Source organism: Dipodomys ordii, unplaced genomic scaffold (genome assembly GCF_000151885.1).
Source record: "Dipodomys ordii isolate 6190 unplaced genomic scaffold, Dord_2.0 Scaffold63, whole genome shotgun sequence".
In the NCBI taxonomy this organism is placed as follows: Eukaryota; Metazoa; Chordata; class Mammalia; order Rodentia; family Heteromyidae; genus Dipodomys; species Dipodomys ordii.
In genome coordinates, this window is record NW_012267279.1 from 3,017,103 (window position 1) to 3,038,717 (window position 21,615).

Here is a 21,615-nt window from a genome sequence, read left to right on the forward strand (position 1 = left end):
CATGGACACCTTTCCTAGGAGGAATAAAATTAGTTTTTGAAGATTTGTAATGACTTACTAATGTCTGTGTCAAAAGATAGTATTATTAATTTTTTAATTATAAGAATTAAAGATTCCCTTAAGACTGCTGCATATTAAATCTATTTTAATGAAGCACAGCATGCAAAAATACAACATTATTAACCCCCTGGAAGTTTGCATATTACATTGTAAAAATTTATGTCTTTTTTGTTGTTGATGTTTTTTTTTTTTTGTTTTCAGTTGTGGGGCTTGAACTCAGGGCTTGGGCACTGTCCCTGAGCAATTTTGTTCAAGGTTAGAGCTCTACCACTTTGAACCACAGTTCTACTTCTGGTTTTTGAGTAGTTAACTGGAGATAAGAGTTTCATGGGGACTTTTCTGCCTGGGCTGGCTTCAAACCATGATCCTCAGATCTCAGCCCCAGCCTCCTGAGTTACTAGAATTATAGGCATGAGCCACCAGCGCCCCACTATTTATACTTTTTAAAGCAATTGGTAGATACCATGTAGTTTAAACATATGCATGTTTAATACAAATGAATAAAATATTTCCATACTATAAAAATATACCCAACTCTTAAAATAGTACAGTGATCACAAAATAAATTATGACTATATGTTTATGTAGTATCTATCTTTAAAATGTAGATAATAGTAAGTCCTAGGATTGTCATAAGGCTTTTACTAGAAATATCTATCCCTTTGTATTATTTAAAACAGCGACTTCCAACATGAGATGTGTGACCCCCAAGGAGTGCTCAAGACAGTAGTGAGTTGGGGTAGAAATAATACTTAAATTTGTATCTTCATACTTTAATCTGAAATTAAGGAAGAAATTAAACTTTACTAAGATTTAATATGCTGCTGAAGATAGATTATGAGGGTCATTTTTCTTGTTAATGGTTAGAAAGTTTCCTGTGAAAAATGTGAAAGTTTTGAATTAAGGTGACAACTTACTTGTATGTTGTATCTGTGTTGTTTTTTTTTAACCCTACACTTATATAAAAACCATTGAAGAAAAGAGGAGAGATAAGAGAAGAAGCTTTCCATTTAAGTCTTTTAGATCGTGGTCAATGTTCTCCTTTGATACCACACCAAAACTTATAATCGGTGTTTGTTGCAGAGTAGAATCTGAAATGTTTTTATTTCCCCCAAAAACTCTTGTATTAAACATTAACTTAAGCTACATCTTAAGCTACATTTCTGATGGGTTTTCACTTACGTAAATACATAAACTTCTGCTTACACTGGCCAGAACTATGGCAGGTATTCCTTACCTACAAGGTAAGTTATAAGAGTGAATATTAACAAGCTTTGCCTACTTCCTTAGAAGAAGCAGACATGAAAACGCATGTTTGGATCATCTGCCTGTAGCAATGGCTGCAGGAATATTTCCATCATATTATTTTGTTGCTAAAAATAGTTTGTCATCTATAAAAACTGTCTTATCTACAGATTAAGAACCTGAAAACAGAATGTTCTAGTTTGACTTAAAATGCAATTATTAGTTCTTTTGTAACTTCTAACTGACATCAAGGGAATAGAAATTTTCTAGCTGAGTCTCAACAACAACAGAAAGAATACCTTACTTGAGTGAACAAAATCAATAATATACATTTTGCATTTTGATTTATATATCTTTGTGATGTATCTCTTTCTACTATGATAAGTATTCAAACCAGATATGAAAATGTACTTGTTAGCTGGATTTGGTGGTGTATTTGCCTATGATCTTAGCTATTCAGGAGGTAGAGCTCAGGAAGATTATAACTCAAAAGCTAGCCATGGCAAAAAGTTAGTAAGCCATTCCCCTCCCCCCGCCCCAAATCAACAAATCAACCAAGTGAGATGGTGCATAACTGTAATGTAATCTTGCTACTTGAGAGGAGGTATAGGTAGGAGGGTCATAATCTCTGGTTACCCTGTTAGAAGGGCTGGAGACGTAGTTCAAATGGTAGAAAGCCCTGAGTTCAAGCCCTTAACTGCCAAAAAAAATTAAAAAAAAAAAAGTAAACTTCAGAACTTAGCCTTCAAGGAAGAATCCTAACCTTGCGTGAAAAGGCTAAGAGACAGTGTCCAGGCCCTGCGTTCAAATCTCACTATGGATATGTACACACACACACACACACACACACACACACACAAATTCATCAGAATTCAACCTTCAAATTATTAAACCAAGATTTCAGAGATTGTTAAACCTATTTCATACGGTTCCTTTTTTATAACAAGTAAAAAGCATCTCATTATAAAAATGAATCTTTAATTTCATCTTTACCTTCCATTTGAGGTATATGATTTATTATGTACAGTTGTACAGATGTAATAAATAGCTAAATATATATCTATTGTAATGTATTTTTTTGCTTTTTATCCCAGATACTAGCATGCAACAAAAAGTTGGAGACAGTTTAAATACTCTTGTGGAAATGTACACTTTAAATTTTTCCACAAACTTTGTGTCCACATACTCAATGTAATGCCAACCAAATCTGAGCATGACCTAGGTAGGTGTTAACCATATTGCTTAAAAATATTGTTTAAGAAAGTGTAGTGCTCAAAAAATTGGTTTGAAATTTCTTTTTATGTTTCTCCTATTAACACCTGACCCACTCAGCTATTTTGACTACATGGGCATAATCATAAATCATAATTTCAGTTATAAATATCCATTTAATGGTTATGGTTCTTTCAAGAACCATATAGAACCTTAATTTTAACTCTCTTAAAAATTTTTTTCTCCTTAGCCCACAGATATAATTTAAACCAAGATCCAATTAGAATCCATGATTAAATAATGCACTTCAACATTTAACGTTAAATTGAAATATAACATCATTTGAAATGTGAAACACTCTATTATTCTAAATATTTTGTTCATCTGCTTTTTAAATAACCTCTATTGATTGATACCTCTTGGGAAAAATATAAATGAAAACCCAGAAAAACTAAGTTTATATATTTCATAGTATATTTGGTTTCTGTTCTCAACTGATAAAAACTCTAGAGAATGGATGGACGTGTTACCTAGTGGGAGGAGTAACCTATTTCTTTTCTATTGGTAAGAAATACTCTTTGTGGCTAAGCACAAAGCCTCAAGCTGTACACTTTCTGGTTAGAAAGGAGGAGAGTCTGGATGCTGTCCTACTTCAAATGGCAAGCGATGTCTACATTCGCTACTCTGGAAACTCACCAGCTGTACTTCCATATTGACACTTTACCCTGATCACACCTTCCCATTTGTTTTTGGCTACATCTATTGTGATAAGAACAACAAGAAAATATTTATGTCTTAGGATCCCTTGATACATTTTCCAAGACCAATAACCACAGAATTTATTCATTTTATAAACAACTTATACATTTACCACTCAAAAACCTAATATTATCTTTAGTTATAATCAAGTATAATAAAGATTAGCCAAATAATCTTTTAAATGCTCTTCCTGCTGGTGAATCTGCAAGAATGATAAATTATTATATCTCATATTATTGTTTTGCTATTTTGTTTTGCTGAAGACAATAAAAATCATTGGAGTTATTCAAGAGTTGTAAATGTTTAAATTAGAGACCACAAAAAAGTAACTGCTGCTTAATGTGTTGAATCCCCCAAAATGTGGTTAACGCCCACTCAGGGCATGTTTAGACTTGGTTGGTAATTATAATTGAGCTGTAAAATATTTTGACAGTTTCCAACTGTTGTGTACTTGTTAGTCATTTGGTGGCAAATGCAATTTGGTGAAGGTTTTTGGTTGGGGCATATTTAATTAAGATTCTTTCAATTAAGTAGTACTTCACAGTAACCATTAGTACAAAGTTTGGGGCCTATGAACTACTTTTATATTTTACCCAAGGTAGGGAAAAATGTTTATATTTAAAAGCATTGAAGTCTAAATAAAGTTTGCCATGATTTTTGCTTCCATATTTTTCATTACAAGCTTTTACTTGTTGTGTAGTAAAGCACAACCACTCAACACTTAAATATGTAGCCTGAACGTTGTATTTGACTTCCCTAGGTAAATAAATTAGATGGCAAAGAAATCAAAGTTTCATATAATAATTACAGGACTAAAAAAGAGGTGGGATAAATTTTTTGACATGTTTTTATCTTCTTTTTACAACAGTAAGCTAATTTGGGCAGTATGATCATTCCTAAGGAGTGTCATACCTTTTAAGTCAAGATAGTTTGTCTGTATAGATAGAAGAGTATAGCTGAAACATTTTAAAACACACAGCTATTAGGTAAATGATTATTTGTGTAACTATAGAGGGAAGTAATGGGAAAAGCTAAGCTCGTCAGTGTACCCAGAGACAAAGCAGTGAAAAATCTGAAATTGAAGTCACTGGTAAAACTTATCATTTAAAGGGTGTGTCTCCGTAGAAATCTTCATTTTATTCTTTCTACCTTGATAATGTGAATTTTGACCATGAAACATCAATATACATAAGGATTCTTAGGAAATAAAATAGGAATTCTGGGAAATTGACTCACTAGTTCTTTAGTCTATATAAGTTTTTTCTTAAAATATATGTGATTTGTAAAAAATCAAATGTTATACAGGACTAATATGCACTGTATCAGTGTAGGCTTTATTTTTAAATGTGTTATCTCCCCAAAGGATAAATGTTAGATGAGTCATATTTATTTGCAGTTAAAGTCTATATATCAATGAACTAAAGGACTGAAATGGTATCAGGGAAAGAAAGAAAATAAACTTCCAGTTATTACCCCAAATTAAAGAACTGAGGTAATTAAAAATACCAGTCAGCAATTGGGAGGATGAGAAAAGAGGATTGTAAGCTAAAGGCCAGTCTGGATTATATATCAAGAGCTGTCTCAAAAAAGAAAATAAAAACAAAATAAAACTGTAAATGTTGGTTCCATGACTATATGCATTTGTATAATTCATCAAATACATACTATAACAGGGTAAATTTTGTTGTAAACTACAATAATTCATCTCTTTAAAAATCTGAAAACAGAATTTAAGTTGGAAAGATATATCATAAAATCTATTATGTTTATACTTTAGGGTAATTGAATTTGATTTAGCCTTCTCCAGTAAAGACTAAAATTTGCAGAAAAAACAGATAAAACTGTCTAAGTATTCTTGTAGACTACCTTGATGTCTAATTATATTGAGTTATTAATATATATTAAGTGTTTTTCTTAGCAATATCTAAACAGGGCTAATACTTCTAAGTTAGTGTGTCTTTTATTAGCATTTTTACATGGTCTTTTAAAATTCTTTTTTTTTTTCTTTTCGGTCGTGGGGCTTGAACTCTGGACCTGGGAGCTGTCCCTGTACTCTTCAGCTCAAGGCTAGCACTCTACCACTTGAGCCACAGTGCCACTTCTGGTTTTCTAGTTGTTTATTGGAGATAAGAGTCTCTCTGACTTTCCTGCCTAGGCTGGCTTTGTACCGTGATCCTCAGATATCAGCCTCCTGAGTAGCTAGGATTACAGGCATGAGCCACTGGCGCCCGACTAAAATTCTTATTGGTATTAATATTTTTTTAAATTTTATTTTATTTGTGAGCATACTGTACAGAGGGGTTACAATTACATGGGCAGGATAATGCGTACATTTCTTATCAAGAATTGCATCCTCCTCCTTTGTTTACCCTTCACATCCCTTCCCAGCCGCCCCCCTCCCCCCCAATCCCAATCCTTCTCTTTCTCCCCCCTTCCCCCGCCCCACTGACATTGTAAAGCTCGTTTTGGGCATGACAACTTGTACTTCTCATTGTTGCAACAGGTCCACCTGTATCCTTAAACAACTGGTTTTTCCCCATCTCCTCCACAAGTTATACTGACATCAAATATAGAGAAAGCAGGGGTTATACTGTGGGGGAGGGACATACAAAGCAACAAAGAGATAATCTTATAAATGCGTTAGAAACACATGCATGAAAGAAAAAACATTAAAAGACATATCTAAGGGTTCATTTTCCTGACATCACATTATCTGACCTTTTCCGCTTGACTCATACATATACTAGATATTGCAAATAAGGGAAAACATGGGACCTATGTTTCTTTGGGCCTGGCTTACTTCACTTAATATAATTTTTTCCAAGTTTTTCCATTTCCTAACAAATGGGGCAATGTCATTCTTTCTGATGGAGGCATAGAATTCCATTGTGTATATATACCACATTTTCTTGATCCATTCATCTACTGAGGGGCATCTGGGTTGGTTCCATATCTTAGCTATGGTAAATAATGCTGCAATAAACATAGTTGTGCTGGTAGCTTTAGTGTGGGTATTAATATTTTAAAAGATTCATGAATCATCTTTTTGCTATATTGAGATCTTACTTTATATACAAATTGTGATTGCATACTTTTTTAATGAATTTTTATGGTGCCAGTGGCTCACATCTGTAATCCTATTTACTCAGGAGGCTGATGAGGTTCATGGTTTGAAGCCAGGTTGGGCAGGAAAGTCTGAGATTCTTACCTCCAGTAAACTACACAGAAAAAGCCAGAAGTGGTGCTGTAGGCCCAATGGTAGAGCACTTGTCTTGAGCAGAAGAAGCTTAGAGCAGTTCCCAGGTCTTGAGTTCAAGCCCCAGAACCAGCAAAATAATAAAATAAATTTTTAAACTACGAGTTAAATTTTAAATATAACACCAAGAGAATAGTAGTTGTACAATACAATTTTTATGTAAGACTGAATATCTACCACCCAATTTGACTAATTTATACATTAGTAAGATAGGTGACATTTAAATACATTTAATATATTTAGAATTATAGGAAATATAGATTTGCTATAAATAATGCCTTTTTTACACTGGCTTTAATTTTTACTTATTCTAATTATTGTTTATAATTAGAGAGTATACTAAACAAGATAACACATCCTGAGCCTTTCTTAGCATCATTTTACCAGTGGTTATATTTATTATTATGAAGGAATTCATCTTCCCTAGGTAATTTACAAATTTTATGTAATGATAGTCAAAATGCAAACACAATTTTTCCTGGCATAGTATCAGAATTATTTAGTAATAGTCAAATTATGATGGCTAATAAGTTTGGTTGCTCTATAACCGATTAATGCAGATCTTAATATGGCAGTATACTAGTAAATTCAGAGGAATAGCCTGCCATTTTTGTTTCTAGCCTGGAAACAAAAAGGATCTCATTCAGACACAAATACATACTTACATAATAATTAAATACACAACCAAGCAAACAACTATTCAAAAAATAATGTTGGTTCTAATAACTTAGAACCTTAATTCACACATTCACCAAATGTATTCTATATAGATGAAGGCATTAAAGCATTGAATAAAAAATGAAATAATTTTTATTTTAAATTTATTGTAAAGGTGATGTACAGAGGAGTTACAGTTACTTAACTCAGGTAATGAGTACATTTCTTTCTGAACAGGGTTACCCTCTCCCTCCTTTTCTGTCACTTTTTCCCCTCCGATCTCCCTCCCCCACAAGGTGTAAAGTTCATTTCCAACATAGTGTCTAGTGAGTATCACTGCTAAGTTGGTTCATCCTTTGTCCCACTGTTCCTGTGATTCACCTTCCCATCCCCAAATCAAATAAACATATATAAGATAAGGCGTACAGAAATAAAAAAACAGTGACAAAAGGGAATAAACCAAAAACTATTTTAGTCATTTTAATTTTCATCTAGCTCAATTTGTCTATCTTTTCTTTGGTGGTATCGTGCTTTTTTTGGATTAGAAAGTTTTTAAAAATTATATTTCTAGAAAATAAATAGTAGCTATTGTTCACATGGATGGAATGAAATAAGGTTCCAAGTTATTTTCTCTTTATCATTTCTTGACTAGTATTTCATTTTTTATGATGCTTCCTAATTGTATATTAATTTCCAAAGAAAAATATTATGTCCAACCCAGATCTCACCAACTCAGAGTCCAAGCATGCTCTGAACTCTAAGGCTGTGTTCTTTCCTTATTTTTCTTATTTTCCTATTTTTCCTTATTGCCCTCATGGGGCAGTTCATATATAGGTAGAGAGAGAGAATTGAATTTATTTTTATTTGATTATAATAAAAATCAGTCACAAAAAGAAACTACAGTGTTAAAACATACATGATTTTTAAGTTAATATCTTTTAAAATGTACCTACCTACCCGTGGATTGTGGTAGAATACACCTGTAATCCTAGCACTCTGGAGGCCAAGGCAGAGGATTAAAGTTCAAGGCCAGCCTGAACCACATATTAGAAGGAAGGTGGGGAGAATCTACTTGCAGCTCTTCTTTCCTGTATTTTGGATCAGTGCTTGCTGGCTTATATGAAATAAAAGTAGAATGACTGAAAAGCGACTAGAATATCATTTCTAGCAAAATTGCAAAGTAAATGACAAAAATAGAATAGAAATTTGCCTAATGGATTGGCTTACCTTTCATCTGCAAATCGGTTGAATCTCCTTTCCTCTTTCACCTCTTTCCCCCTCCTCTTCCCTCTTTTCCCCTCCTCTCTCCTTTTCCTTTTTCCCTCTCCTTTTCCTCTCACCCTCTCTTTTTCCTGTCTTCCTTGCCTCTCTACTTCCTGCAAGTAGCTTCTCCCCACCCTCCTTCCTAGTATGTGGTTCAGGCTGGCCTTGAACTTTAATCCTCTTATCCTGGCCTCCAGAGTGCTGGGATTACAGGTTCATACTACCACAATCCACTGGTAGGTACATTTTAAAAGAGATATTAACTTTAAAAATCTTGTATGTTTTAACACTGTAGTTTCTTTCTGTGGCTGATTTTTATTATAATCAAAGAAAATAAATTCCCTCTGTCAGTTATAGGGATTGAACTCTGGGCCCTGCTCTCTACCATCTGAATCACAACTCTTAACCTTTTGCTTTTAGTTTTTTCTTCAAATAGGGCCTCAAACTTAGTACAGCTAGCACTGGACCAAGAACCTCTTACCTCTGTTTCTGGAGTTGCCATGATAATAGTCATGTGCCACAATTCCTAACTTGTATCTGAAAGAAAGTCTTACTAATTTTTGCACACTCTGACTTCACATCCTCAATTCTACTTTTTCCTTCCTAGCTGGGTTTAATTAAAGATTTATGTCACCACACCTGGTCCTAAAAATCATTCTCCTGAGTACCTACTTCTTAAGACCTATGTGTAATTAACTACTAATGAAATACTTGAGGATTGCAGTTGTAATAATTCTAAAATTTTCCCATGTGCTCCCTTAGAAATTCACTCAGAGATATACAATCTTCCATCTACTCCTCAAATAGGAAAATTCACTAAATAAGCACTTTCACAAGTTAAATTGTTATAGTTGTTCATTACATATTTTCAACAGTGTGAGATTGTTTTTAATTGTATCTATATTGGTGAGATTAATACATACCTTTTGCTTGTGAGCAATATTAGGCATTCTTAAATGAGTGGGTAAAGACACCATGGTTTTAGGTGGTGTAGTGAATAAAATGTTATGTCAGGTATATGATTTTATCCTATTTGCATGGTAATCAAGTGGCCTGTCACTACTTCATAGGTAATAAAAGAAGACTTTAGACTTCTAGATCAGAGAAAAATTGCTTCATTAGTCACTGCATAGCCCAGCAATCTGCACACCAGCATATTTACATTCTTTTTCTTTACTACCAAGTCCCATAAGGGTCATATGAAGAGTTGAATTGATGCTTTGCACAACATGGGTTTGTCACAGAGAAACAATACATTTAGTAAATTCACTATCTTTATTTTAAACAAATACACAAATTATACATATTTATGGAGTGCTATGGAATGCTTCAGTCTGTCATTTTATAGCAATCATTAAAGCTGCTTTGTCTCAGAGGGAAATATCGCCTCATCCTAAACTGCTTTCTTTTCTGTAACAAATGCCAGCAAGTAGCCTAAGACTCTTTATTCTTGGACCACCTAGCAAGATACATAGGACCGTGTCTCTCATACTTGGATTTCTATATATTTTGTTGTTACTTTTTTTTGGGGGGGGGTCCAGTCGTGGGGCCTGAACTCTGGGCATGAGCGCTGTCCCTCAGCTCTTCAGCTCAAAGCCAGCTCTCTACCACTTGAGGAACAGCGCCACTTCTGGCTTTTTTCTTTTTGCTTATGTGGTGCTGAGGAATTGAACCCAGGGATTCAGGCATGCAAGGCAAGCGCTCTACCACTGAGCCACCTTCCCAGCCCCTGTGTTACTTTATTTTAGCGATGCCTGTGCTCCTTTTTAGATTACTTTCTGTATGTTAATGATTGAATCTGAAATTTTACTACTACCTCTATAAAAAGTTCCTCTTTGATTTGTACCTACAGTGTTAAATGTTATAGAACTAATTACTGTAAGGTTATTGGTTGAAATGAAGCATCTTTTGTTTTGCTGTTTGAGTCTCACTATGCAGCTCAGATTGGGCTCAAATTCTAACTTCAAGCTAACTTTGTTCCTTAGCCTTTCCAAGTGCTGGAACCATGGACATGCACTACTACTCCTGGCTTCAGTAGGGCATTTATATAACACAAATATCCTGATGTAAAATAGACTTTTGCATATCTTACTTGTTTTATAAACAGGTAATCAATCATACACTATTTCCTTATATTTGTATTTCTAGCAAAGTTATTATTATAGAATATTTAATTTCATTAGCAACTACATAAAATGTTCTGGATGTTAACAGACCCTGCAAAAAACCTTTATATTCCTATGTCCTCTATCTTTGTAGCCTCTCAACTTTTCATAATAATATAGGAAGGAGATTCTTGATTGCTGTAGTTTAAAGTGTAAAATTCAGACTTGAGCCACAGTCTTTTCTCATTTTGTAATACACTCTAGTTTGTTGATTTGCTCTTTTAAAAATAGTGCTTATCATCTTTTGGGTCTGAAGACCCCTTTATACTCTTAAAAGCTTTGGAGAAGACAGAGAATTCTGGGGAAATGGTGAAGTAGAAAGCAACAGGAAGCAATTGCACTAGCAGAATATATCTAATGTAACCATCTTGGAACCCTGTAGTTTACTGAATCCTCTTGGAGAATAAATGAATAATTATTGGTTAAGTTTGGTCAATTTCAGCTCTTGTCAGTATCTATTACCTACCCTGCACATGTTCTTGAAGCAGTTTGCAAACAGCCCATGGAAGCCAGTGTAGAAAATAAGGACCTGTGCCTCTGTTCAGGGATCCCTGATTAATGCTGCTTATCACACAGATGAGACGTAGTGGAGATTTGTTGCATCTTCTGACAATTGTTGCATGCCCCTTCCCACCTCAGACTAAAGCAATTTCCAGGAGATTTAAAGACTCAACGCCCCCCCAACCTCACCTCCCACCTGCCTCATCCACACACACCCTTCATTCATCCTTTTGTCTCTGAGGAGTTTGACCATTAAGAAACTGCATATGAAGGGAGAAATAGAAAGATATTACACATGTCCAGAGAAGACAGATACAGAAAATAATGGATAAGACCTTAAGTTTATACTTCAGGCTGATCTTTAGCACAGATACTACCAATAATTTTTAAAATAAAAATTAATACATGGGTGAAGAGGTAGAATCTGACTTCCACAGGGTAAAAATCTGGTTTGCAGAATTATATTACTAGATTTAAATATCCAGATTTCAGTTTTTTAAAAAGTTGTAAAACATGCAAAGAAATAGGAAAGGATGACTTCCATTCAAAAAATAATAATAAATGAAGAGGAAGTATCCTTAATACAGTAAGACCAAGAGGCAATGCAGAGAATCAAAAAAATTATGTAACAACCAAATGGAAAGATCAATAGAGAATAGAAAATCTCAAAAGAAACTAAAAAGAAATTCTGTAATTGTAAAGTAAAATAATTGAAATAAAAAATGTATAGGAGGGATTCAAAGGCAAATTTGAGCAAGCAGAAAGAAAAGTTAGCAAACTTGAACATAGTACCATAAAAAGTATTGAATCTGATGAACAGAAAGAAGCGAAAGAGCTAGCAGTATAGCTCAGTGTTTGCTTAGTGTGCTGGAGGTTCACTTTCCAATATGGGGCCGGGGGAGGAGGGGCGGGGGGGCGCGAAGGGCAGAAAGTACACACAGCCAAAGGGACTAAGGGAAGACTATCAGTCAGACTAAATGCATATTGTAGAAGAAATCTAGGCAGACTGAAAGGGATACAAAGAATATTTGAAGAAATAATATTTGAAAGCTTCCCAGGTTTGATTAGTGACATGAATGTAAATGTTTAATATAAAGGTTAAAATCAAGACCCACATTCATATCCATTATAATCAAAATTTAAAAGAAAAAGAACATTTCTAAAGCAGCAGACAAAGTGATTCATCACGTAGAAGGGATCTTCATATCAATAGATTTCTCATGAGTAATTTTAGACCCTAAGAAGCAATAGGATGTCATAGTCAAAAGTGAAAAATCCTATATCCAGCAAAACTGTCCCTCAAATGTAAGGGATTTTGTTACCACTCACCCTGCCCTGATAAGTGTGTAAAGCAAATCTTGAAGACTGAAATGAAAGGATACTAGATGTATGAAGTAATAAAGATCAGTTTTGTAAGCTATTACTAGTTTAATTATGATGTGTAACTTTTTGTTTTCTATATACTTTAAGGATGAATGCATTCATTTGGGGGATTATAGCATGTTCTTATTATATTAGATTAATTAACACAAGATTTGACTTGAGAAGCTGGAGAGCTGGAATTACATAGGACTACCCTGACTCAAAGTACTTCTTTTTATTTGAGAGATGAGTGCATATTACTTTATACTTTTGATATACAGTGTTTAAAGATCTTATTTTATGAAACCAACTGTTAGTGGAGCTGTTAAGAAGAGCTCCTCTCAAGTTTGGTCACAGCCACTCCCAGAATGGAGAAGAAAAATGAATGTGATCACTTAAAGACAAAATTGGAAAGAAAGAAAGAGCTTAATGTCAGGAACAAATTTTGTAGCTGGTAAGATGTCAGTAAAAAAGTATTTCTTATGGGAAGAAAAAATTAAAATGAAAACAAGAAACAAGCAATTCTATTCTTATGATTCGTTGATTAATGCGACCATCTTTCCTCAAAGAAACCATCCATTGAAGTATAAAAATAAATACATCATGTGTTCTCTAAAACTTGGTCTTATTGTTTTATTAGTACTAGTATTAAAACTAAAAGCTTTGAGATGTAAAAATAAAGAGAATGAATGATCTCAAATCAACAACCTAACTTTGTAATTTAAGAAACTAGGAAAAGAAGTCTAACCACAAATTTAGAAGAAGAGAAAAAATAAATATTGACGCAAAGATAGAGAGCATTAACAAATATAGAAAATTAATGAAACCAAAAAGGTGATTCTCTGAAAAAGACAACAGAAATTTATCTAGATAGACTAAGGAAGAAGATACAAAGTTCTAAACTCAGAAGCAAAAACTCAGAAGTCCTTATTCTACAGAAATAGAAAGGATTGTAATGTAATACTAGGAACAATTGTATAATAAAACAATGACTTAGAAGCCAGGTTCTAGTGGCTCACGCCTGTAATCCTAGCTACTCAAGAGACTTAGATCTGAGTATCACACTTCAAAGCCAGCCTGGGCAGAAAAATCCATGAGACTCATCTCCAATAAGCTACTCAGATAATGCTGGAAGTGGCACTGTGGCTCAAGTGGTAGCACACTAGCCTTGAGCAAAAGAAGCTCAGGGCAGCATCTGGGCCCTGAGTTCAAACCCCATGACTGAAAATAAATACATCAAATAAACAAACAAACAAATAGAATAACCTAGTTAAAATGAGCAAATTTCTAGAAACCAAACCTATCAAAACTAACCCATGTAGAAACAAATATAAATATACCTGTAATAACTAGTAAGAGTATCAAAAATAATAATAGTAAATCATGCTGGGCATAATGGTTTACACCTATAATCCTAACACTCAGAGAAAAAGAATAAACAGTTCAAGGCAGGAACGGTTATCATAGGGACACCATGTCCCCTCACCAAGAAAAAATAAATGCCTTGAACTTAAAACTTAGTGGCTTCAACTACATTTCTACTACAATTTAAAGAAGCTATAGCAATTCACCTCACACTTTTTCTTTAAAAAGTCAGCATTCCTAATTTATTTTGTGAAGTCAGTGTTAACTCTGATAGCAAGAAAATAAAACTGTAGATTAATATTGTTTATGAACATTGATCTAAGAATTCTTAACAATGATGCTGGCAAACCAAATGCAGCAATATTTTAAACATGTCACAACCAAGTGGAATTTTGCCCAGAATACAGGAATCAGAGTCATATATCACACTATCAGATAAGTCATATAATTACCTCAATGCAGAAAAAATATTTGACAAATCATACTTTTTTTCCAGACCTAAGGGCTTAAATTTGGGGACAGGGTACTGTCCCTGAGCTGCTTTTGCGCAAGGCTAGCACTCTACCACTTGAGCCACAGCACCATGATTTTCAGCTTTTTCTGTGTAATTTATTGGAGATAAGAGTCTCACTGACTTTCCTGCCCAGGCTGGCCTCAAAGTACGATCCTCAGATTTCAGCCTCCTAAGTAACTAGGATTATAGGTATGAGCCACCAGTGTCTGGCTTACATATCTCTTCCTTAATAAAAACATTCAACAAAAAAGAAATAAAAAAATATGTAAAGATTATAATGACCATATACAAAAAAATTCCAAACAACATTTATGTGAACTATACAGAATGATATTTATACTATTTAAAATAGGGTAATTTAAAACATTAATTCATTTAGCTTATAAACAATTTTACCATATGTAAGCATAAGTACTTTAATAAATTAAGACTGTATTTTCCAAGGAAAACAATTTATTGAGAAGGTGACTTTTTTTTTGTTTACCAGTGTCCATTGTAATGTGTAGTTTGCAGTTTATGAACTTAGGGCCTTGTGCATGCTTAACATGCACTCTATCCTCAACCAGTAAAGAGGATTTTAATAGACCTTTTGAATATTAGAATATTGTTCTCTTTTATAATACTGAACTCTTGATTGTTGCAACATAGAATCTGAAATCATACACTGGTCTCTTTATTTCTAGTGTATGTAGATTTTTTTTGCCCTTTCTAGTCTATGGAGTTATTAGAGAGAGAGAGTGTGTGTGTGTGTGTGTTTGCTGGTGCTGAGGCTTGAACTCAGGGTCTGGATTTTATACTTACCTTTTATACTCAAGGCTTTGTTCTCTACCTCTTGAGTCACAGCTCCACTTCTAGATTTTTGATGGTTAGTTAAAGATAAGAGTCTATCAGACTTTCCTGCCTGGGCTGGCCTTGAGCAAAATTACTCAGCTCTCAGACTCTCCAGTAGGATTACAGGCATGAGTCACCAGCATTTAGATAATTATTATATATATTTGATCTTGCTTCTGTTATATGATAAGCTATGCTTTTTTTTTAGAATTTTCACTAGATAGGCTCTATGTGTGTCTCTCTGTGTGGTATTTCACTATCTGAATTATCAAAAAAATTTATATCCATGTCATGTTTAGCCATTTCAGAATTGAAAAATTGAAACTGCTGCTATGACATTGCTGTATTTGTAGTCTATTCTGTAGAAGCATATGTTTCTATAGGATATAAACCTAGGAATTGGTGGGTGATAGGATAAGACATGTCTTCAAATGTAGAATAACAGACATTATCAGAGTGTTGTTTGTTATTGTTGTTTTTTAATCAACCCTGTACAAAAACTCCCTTTGAGAAAGATGGAAGGGATGACATTGATCAAGATGCCTTGTGAGCTTATAAACTGACATGTTGACTTGAAATCCCTTTGTATGACTACTTTTTTAAAAAAAGGAAAAAAGAAAAACTCCCTTTCTTGCCAACATTTAATATTTTTATTTCTTTGAAATATTACATTTAAATTAAAAGATTTTAATTGTCTTGCTTTCTAAGGTAAGTGTATATTAGAACCTTTAACTTTTCTGAATTCTAACATTGATTTTTATTTATCAAATACTTGGATTTCATTGTAAAGACAATTAAAAATTTGAAAGTAGCCATTCAATTTTTTTATTATTGTATTAGTTGACTTCATTTTCCTGATCAATTTATGAGTTTTTCTGGCTATAAACCCTTTTCTACTGAGGAATAAACCCAAAGAATCACACATTTTAGGCAAAAACTATTCCATTAAACCACATCCCAAACTTCCCCTCTCCCCAAGACAAGGTCTTGTGTACTACTCTACAACTCATGATCCTACTATCTCAGCCATAGCAGTTGTACTAGGGATAGAAGGGACTAAAGATATTCTAAGTGCAAATGATGATCTGTGTGACCAAAGAGATGGGGACTAAGTCATCCTAGAGAATAAACACATTGAAAAGGATTTGGGATTCAATGTCAGAAATATTTCACCACCATTTTGTGTTTTTGTGAGACCCAAAAAGATGTTAGTGGTGTTTAAGAAGACCTATATTGTGACTAATGGGTTAGATAAGGGACAATTTGGAAGAAGGAAGACCTCTTATGATTTTGTAGAAGCCTTAGGCAAAAATCAAATCAAATCAGATTGTTCATAAATTAACTATTAAGAGGTGATAGGTGAAGGAACAATTCAAATATGATTCTGAGATTAAAAGTCTAAGACAAGTAAAACAATAAGCACTATCATTTACAAGCAATGAAAAGGAGATTGTAAGGAATGATTATGGTTTTGTACATACTGAGTTTCAAATTTTATATGATAGAAAAGACAGCTAGTTGGAAGTATCATAGTTTAAACTGTAAGTGTATATTTGGAAATCCAAGAATGAATCAGCACAAAATGCAGAGAGACCAAACTGCTCATTAGAATATTGATTAAGGGGGAGGGAAAAAATGGGAGAAAAATGAGGGAGGAAGTAACGATGTGTGACAAGAAATGTATTTACCGGGGCTTGGGAAGGTGGCTCAGTGGTAGAGCGCTTGCCTTGCATGCCTGAGGCCCTGGGTTCGATTCCTCAGCACCACATAAGCAAAAAGAAGAAAAAAAGCCGGAAGTGGCACTGTGGCTCAAGTGGTAGAGCGCTAGCCTTGAGCTGAAGAGCTGAGGGACAGCGCCCGGCCCAGAGTTCAGGCCCCACAACCGGACCAAAAAAAAAAAACGAAAGAAATGTATTTACTACCTTACATATGTAACTGTAACCCCTCTGCACATCACCTTGACAATAAAATTTAAAAAAAAATAATATTGAAGCCAGGTTCCAGTAGCTCACACCTGTTAATCCTACTACTCTAGAGGCTGAGATCTGAGGATTGCAGTTGGAAGCCAACCGGGGAAGAAAAGTCCCCATGAGACTCATCTCCAACAAAGTACTCAAAAAGCTGAAGTGGCACTGTGGCTTAAGTGGTAGAGCACTACTCTTGAGCAGAGAGAGGCTCAGGGACAGAGCCCAGGCCCTGAGTTCAAGCTCCAGGACCGGGGGTTGGGTGGGGGGAGGAATATATATATGTATGAGTAAGGAAGAAACTATAGACAGTGTGATAGAGAAGATTAGTTGCCTGATGTACAACTTGGAACAACTCCATGCCTTAACAATATAATTTTATATAGAAAAATATGCCAGCTTTTAGTGATAAAGAAAATAATGAGAAAAATTATTTTTCCCAGTTAAGCAATCATCTTACCTTATTAATAAGGTAAATCTCTACCCACAAGTTAAATGATTAGATGGATTTCACAATTACAGTAGACCATAGATGGATAGTTAAAAGATATATTATTTGCTATTTGAAGAATCCTGTTTTTACCTACTTCTGAATATTAAGTAGAATTGATCTAAGTTTGTTAATTTTTATCATCTGTGAGGTTTTTTTTTAATTTACTTTTGAAAGATGATCATTTTAAAACAGCACTTCATAGACCCTGGGCCCAGGCTCAAGAGATAGAGCAACTCTCTAGAAAGTACAAGGTGGTGGCCCTGAGTTCAAACCCCGGTACTGAATTAAGAAAAAATGATAGAAAATGGCATTTTGCTAGACTCATGGTTGTTTATCTAATTATTTGTTAATCGGGCAGTTAATAAAAATGATAAATTACATTTTTGTTGATTCTTAGTCTTCCCATAGAAGCAGTAGATATACAAGTCATAGTTATGTTGGGGTTGATTTTGTTTGGCACTAACATGCTTTTGTCAAATGGGGGCATCATTGGACTTTCTTAAGCAATATGGTAGAAATGGCTTGTTGTTAAACTTAAATATTAGAGGTAAATAATTTTTCTCCTTTGACCTTGTTTTGGAGGACTTCTGTTTTATATCTAAGTGTCACTACTATAGCCATTAGTTTTTATTAATAAGAAGATTATAGTTCAGAAATATTTAGTGGGTTTCTTAACAGTTTTCAATTGTATCAGCCTCCATATTTGTGATAGTATCACAAATTGTAGTTGTTCAATGAAAGAAAATGACATGATTTTAAAAACAATACAAGTTTAGAATTAAAATCTTACCCATCATTCGAAGTGGCGCTGTGGTTCAAGTGGTAGAGCGCTCACCTTGAGTTGAAGAGCGTAGGGACAGCACCCAAGCCCAGCGCCCAAGCCCAGACTTCAAGCCCCATGACCGTCCAAAAAAAAAAAAAGTATATAAATCTTACCCGTCATTGTGGTTTTAAGTGTATGCACACAAGGACAAATATATGCTTAAGATTTGAAACTCATGTCACCCACCTCATACTTAAAAATAGTTCTCAATTAAAATTAGAAACTATTTGAGCATATCTGACTTACGTACTGTTGGTATATGCTGTTCCAACACCTAATTTAAATTCTTCCAATACCTAACTGTTGTTAATAACTTTAAATTCTTACAGGAAAGGCATTTGAATGTAATTATAATTGTGATATTTATTTAATATGACTATATTTTGAAAACTTATTTTGATTTCTCTTCCACTAATAATCTGTGCCACAATTAAACTTAAAATGAATAATTTTTGATATTGTGAAAAAGAAATATTTTGTTCCTTTACATTTGAGAAAAATCTTTCAGAGTATGAGCATTATACAAATATTCAGCCTTAAGTATTTAAATGCTTTCAACATTATGTTTCTATCAACAAAGCTCTTGGCTTGTTCTTACGTATACACTTTAACTCTCACATATCTATATCCTTGTCAGGCAAATGCCATGGGCTAAAACTGAAGATAATAACTTAAGATTTATGTCTCCCTTTAGAGGTTACAGTTGTCATGAACTGACAGTTTTGAAGGACCTAAACTGACATCAAAGGGTTCAAATGATCTAGTTAGGTCAATTAATGTTAATTTTCATCTTCCATTAAATTCTTTTAATGTTTTCTTCATTTCTCTTATTCTAGCCAAGCCCTATACCAAGTCCTGTTTTGGGGCGAAAGCCAAATGCTAGTCAGTCATTGCTTGTATGGTGCAAAGAAGTCACGAAAAATTACCGGGGAGTAAAAATCACCAATTTTACTACATCATGGAGAAATGGTTTATCTTTTTGTGCAATATTGCACCACTTTAGACCAGATTTAATGTAAGTAGAAATATGTCCCATTCCCTATTAATAGTTTATAAATAATAAACATTTTTAAAAGATGGCAAAATAGTTTATAAATAACAGACATTTATTTTTAAAAAATCACAAAATAGGGGCTGGGAAGGTGGCTCAGTGGTAGAGTGCTTGCCTTGCATGCCTGAAGCCCTGGGTTCAATTCCTCAGCACCACATAAGCAAAAAGAAAAAAGCCGCAAGTGGTGCGGTGGCTCAAGTGGTAGAGCGCTAGCCTTGAGCTGAAGAGCCTGAGGGACAGTGCCCAGGCCCAGAGTTCAGGCCCCACAACCAGACCCCCCCCAAAAAAAATCACAAAATAAGTTCTTATTATGTATCCTTAAATACTTGACTTTATATATTTTTTATATACTTTATGTTGTTTAGTAACCATGTCTCTTGCTTTATTGACAGAACTGTATAACAGAAAGTTTTTCTTCCTTGGTACTTTTTCCCTTTTTAAAAAAAATGATTTACACCTTAATATTATACAAAAAATTGACTTTAAATTATCATGAAAATTGTGTTAGTGTACAAATGAGATGAGATAAAAGGCCTATAGGTCTTTGTACAGTAACAGCAAAGGATTACATTATGATAAATGTGGTTATCTGGCTACTCTGGTCCTCTCTCTCTACCTCTCTTCTGGGTTAAAAGCTTTTATTTCCTTTATTTTCAATACTCTTGGCTTTACTGATTGAATTGCTGTGAAACTGCTAGTTTTTCTTCTTTATTATTGAATGTCATATTTTTAGATTCAAGTTTTTTAAAAACAGCTTTGTAAATCTAATATTATATGTACCCATTGTCCCATTTTTCTCCTTCAGTGACTACAAGTCTCTGAATCCTCAAGATATTAAAGAAAACAACAAAAAGGTAAGAATTACGGAAGAACGCAATATGGAGTTTTGAGGGAAAAACTGGGAAAGAGCGAGGAAGGGGTAACATTGTCCAAAAAAGTCTTTACCTGACTTACATAACTATAAATGCTTTGTACATCACCATTATATTAACAATTTTTTTGGTCAGTCATGGGGCTTGAACTCTGGGCCTGGCTGCTGTCTCTCAGCTCTTCAGCTCAAGGCTAGTGCTTTACCACTTGAGCCACAGTGCTACTTTTAGTTTTCTGGTAGTTAATTGGAGATAAGACTTTCCTGCCTGGGCTGGCTTTGAACTGTGATCCTCAGATCTCAGCCTCCTTAGTAGCTAAGATTACAGGCGTGTGCCACTGGCGTCCGGCTGTTATAATAATTTAAAAAAATAAATTAAGAAATACATAGTTTCATAGTGAGGTCATGGATACAAGTGTTCTGCTTCCTACAGTTGAAATAAGATGCATGAATTCTCTGGTTTGTCATAGATTTTAAAGATCACAACTGTCCAACAGGCATCAGATTATATATGACTTTCATTAACTATAAATATTTTTGAAAGCATATTGCTTTTATTCTAAAATTGTAACTTCAAAAAAGTGCACCTAAGACAGGTACTCTTGGCTCAAAGGAAGACAAACAGGAATTTACAACCTGAAGATCTTGGTTCAAAGCCTGAGCAAATTCATCCATTTCCAATTAGCCATCAAAATGCTGAACTGAAGATGTGGCTTAAGTGGTAGAGCACCATCTGTGATCAAAAAAAGTTGAATAGGTTGTTAAGGCTCTAAGGTCAAGCTCTGGTACCAATACAGAAAAATTGACACAATAATAAAAATGCACTCAAAACTGTTGTGCTTTAACTATTATGTAAAATTTAAAGTATGTTAAAAGAAGAGAGCAGGAACATACTAAATGTAAGGGAGAGTGCCTAATTCATAGAAGCAAAAAGATATTAACAGTAGTTCTTTTTACTGTCTAGAAAACTATATACATATTCTACACATAATATACTAAGATCAGAATGTTTTAATGGGTATGGGAGTAGCTGTTTATGGAGCCTCCTGGGCAGGCCAGCTGACTGTACTTCAGGCTTTTGTATTGCTTTGCTTTGCTTTTCACGGTGTGTGTGTGTGTGTGTGTGTGTGTGTGTGTGACTGTACTTCAGGCTTTTGTATTGCTTTGCTTTGCTTTTCACGGTGTGTGTGTGTGTGTGTGTGTGTGTGTGTGTGTGTGTGTGTGTG

General features: G+C 34.3%; 1 protein-coding gene across 5 annotated transcripts in view; it reads left to right on the top strand.

Moving 5' to 3' along the window:
- The window catches only part of Ehbp1 (EH domain binding protein 1), a 283,096-nt gene that overhangs the window by 167,707 nt on the left and 93,774 nt on the right, over nucleotides 1-21,615 (top strand). For all 5 annotated transcript variants that reach the window (XM_013022530.1, XM_013022533.1, XM_013022532.1 and 2 more), the window contains exons 11-12: nucleotides 19,307-19,485; nucleotides 20,327-20,375. In XM_013022530.1, the coding sequence (XP_012877984.1) occupies nucleotides 19,307-19,485; nucleotides 20,327-20,375 (228 nt within the window). The remainder of the gene's footprint in view (nucleotides 1-19,306; nucleotides 19,486-20,326; nucleotides 20,376-21,615) is intronic.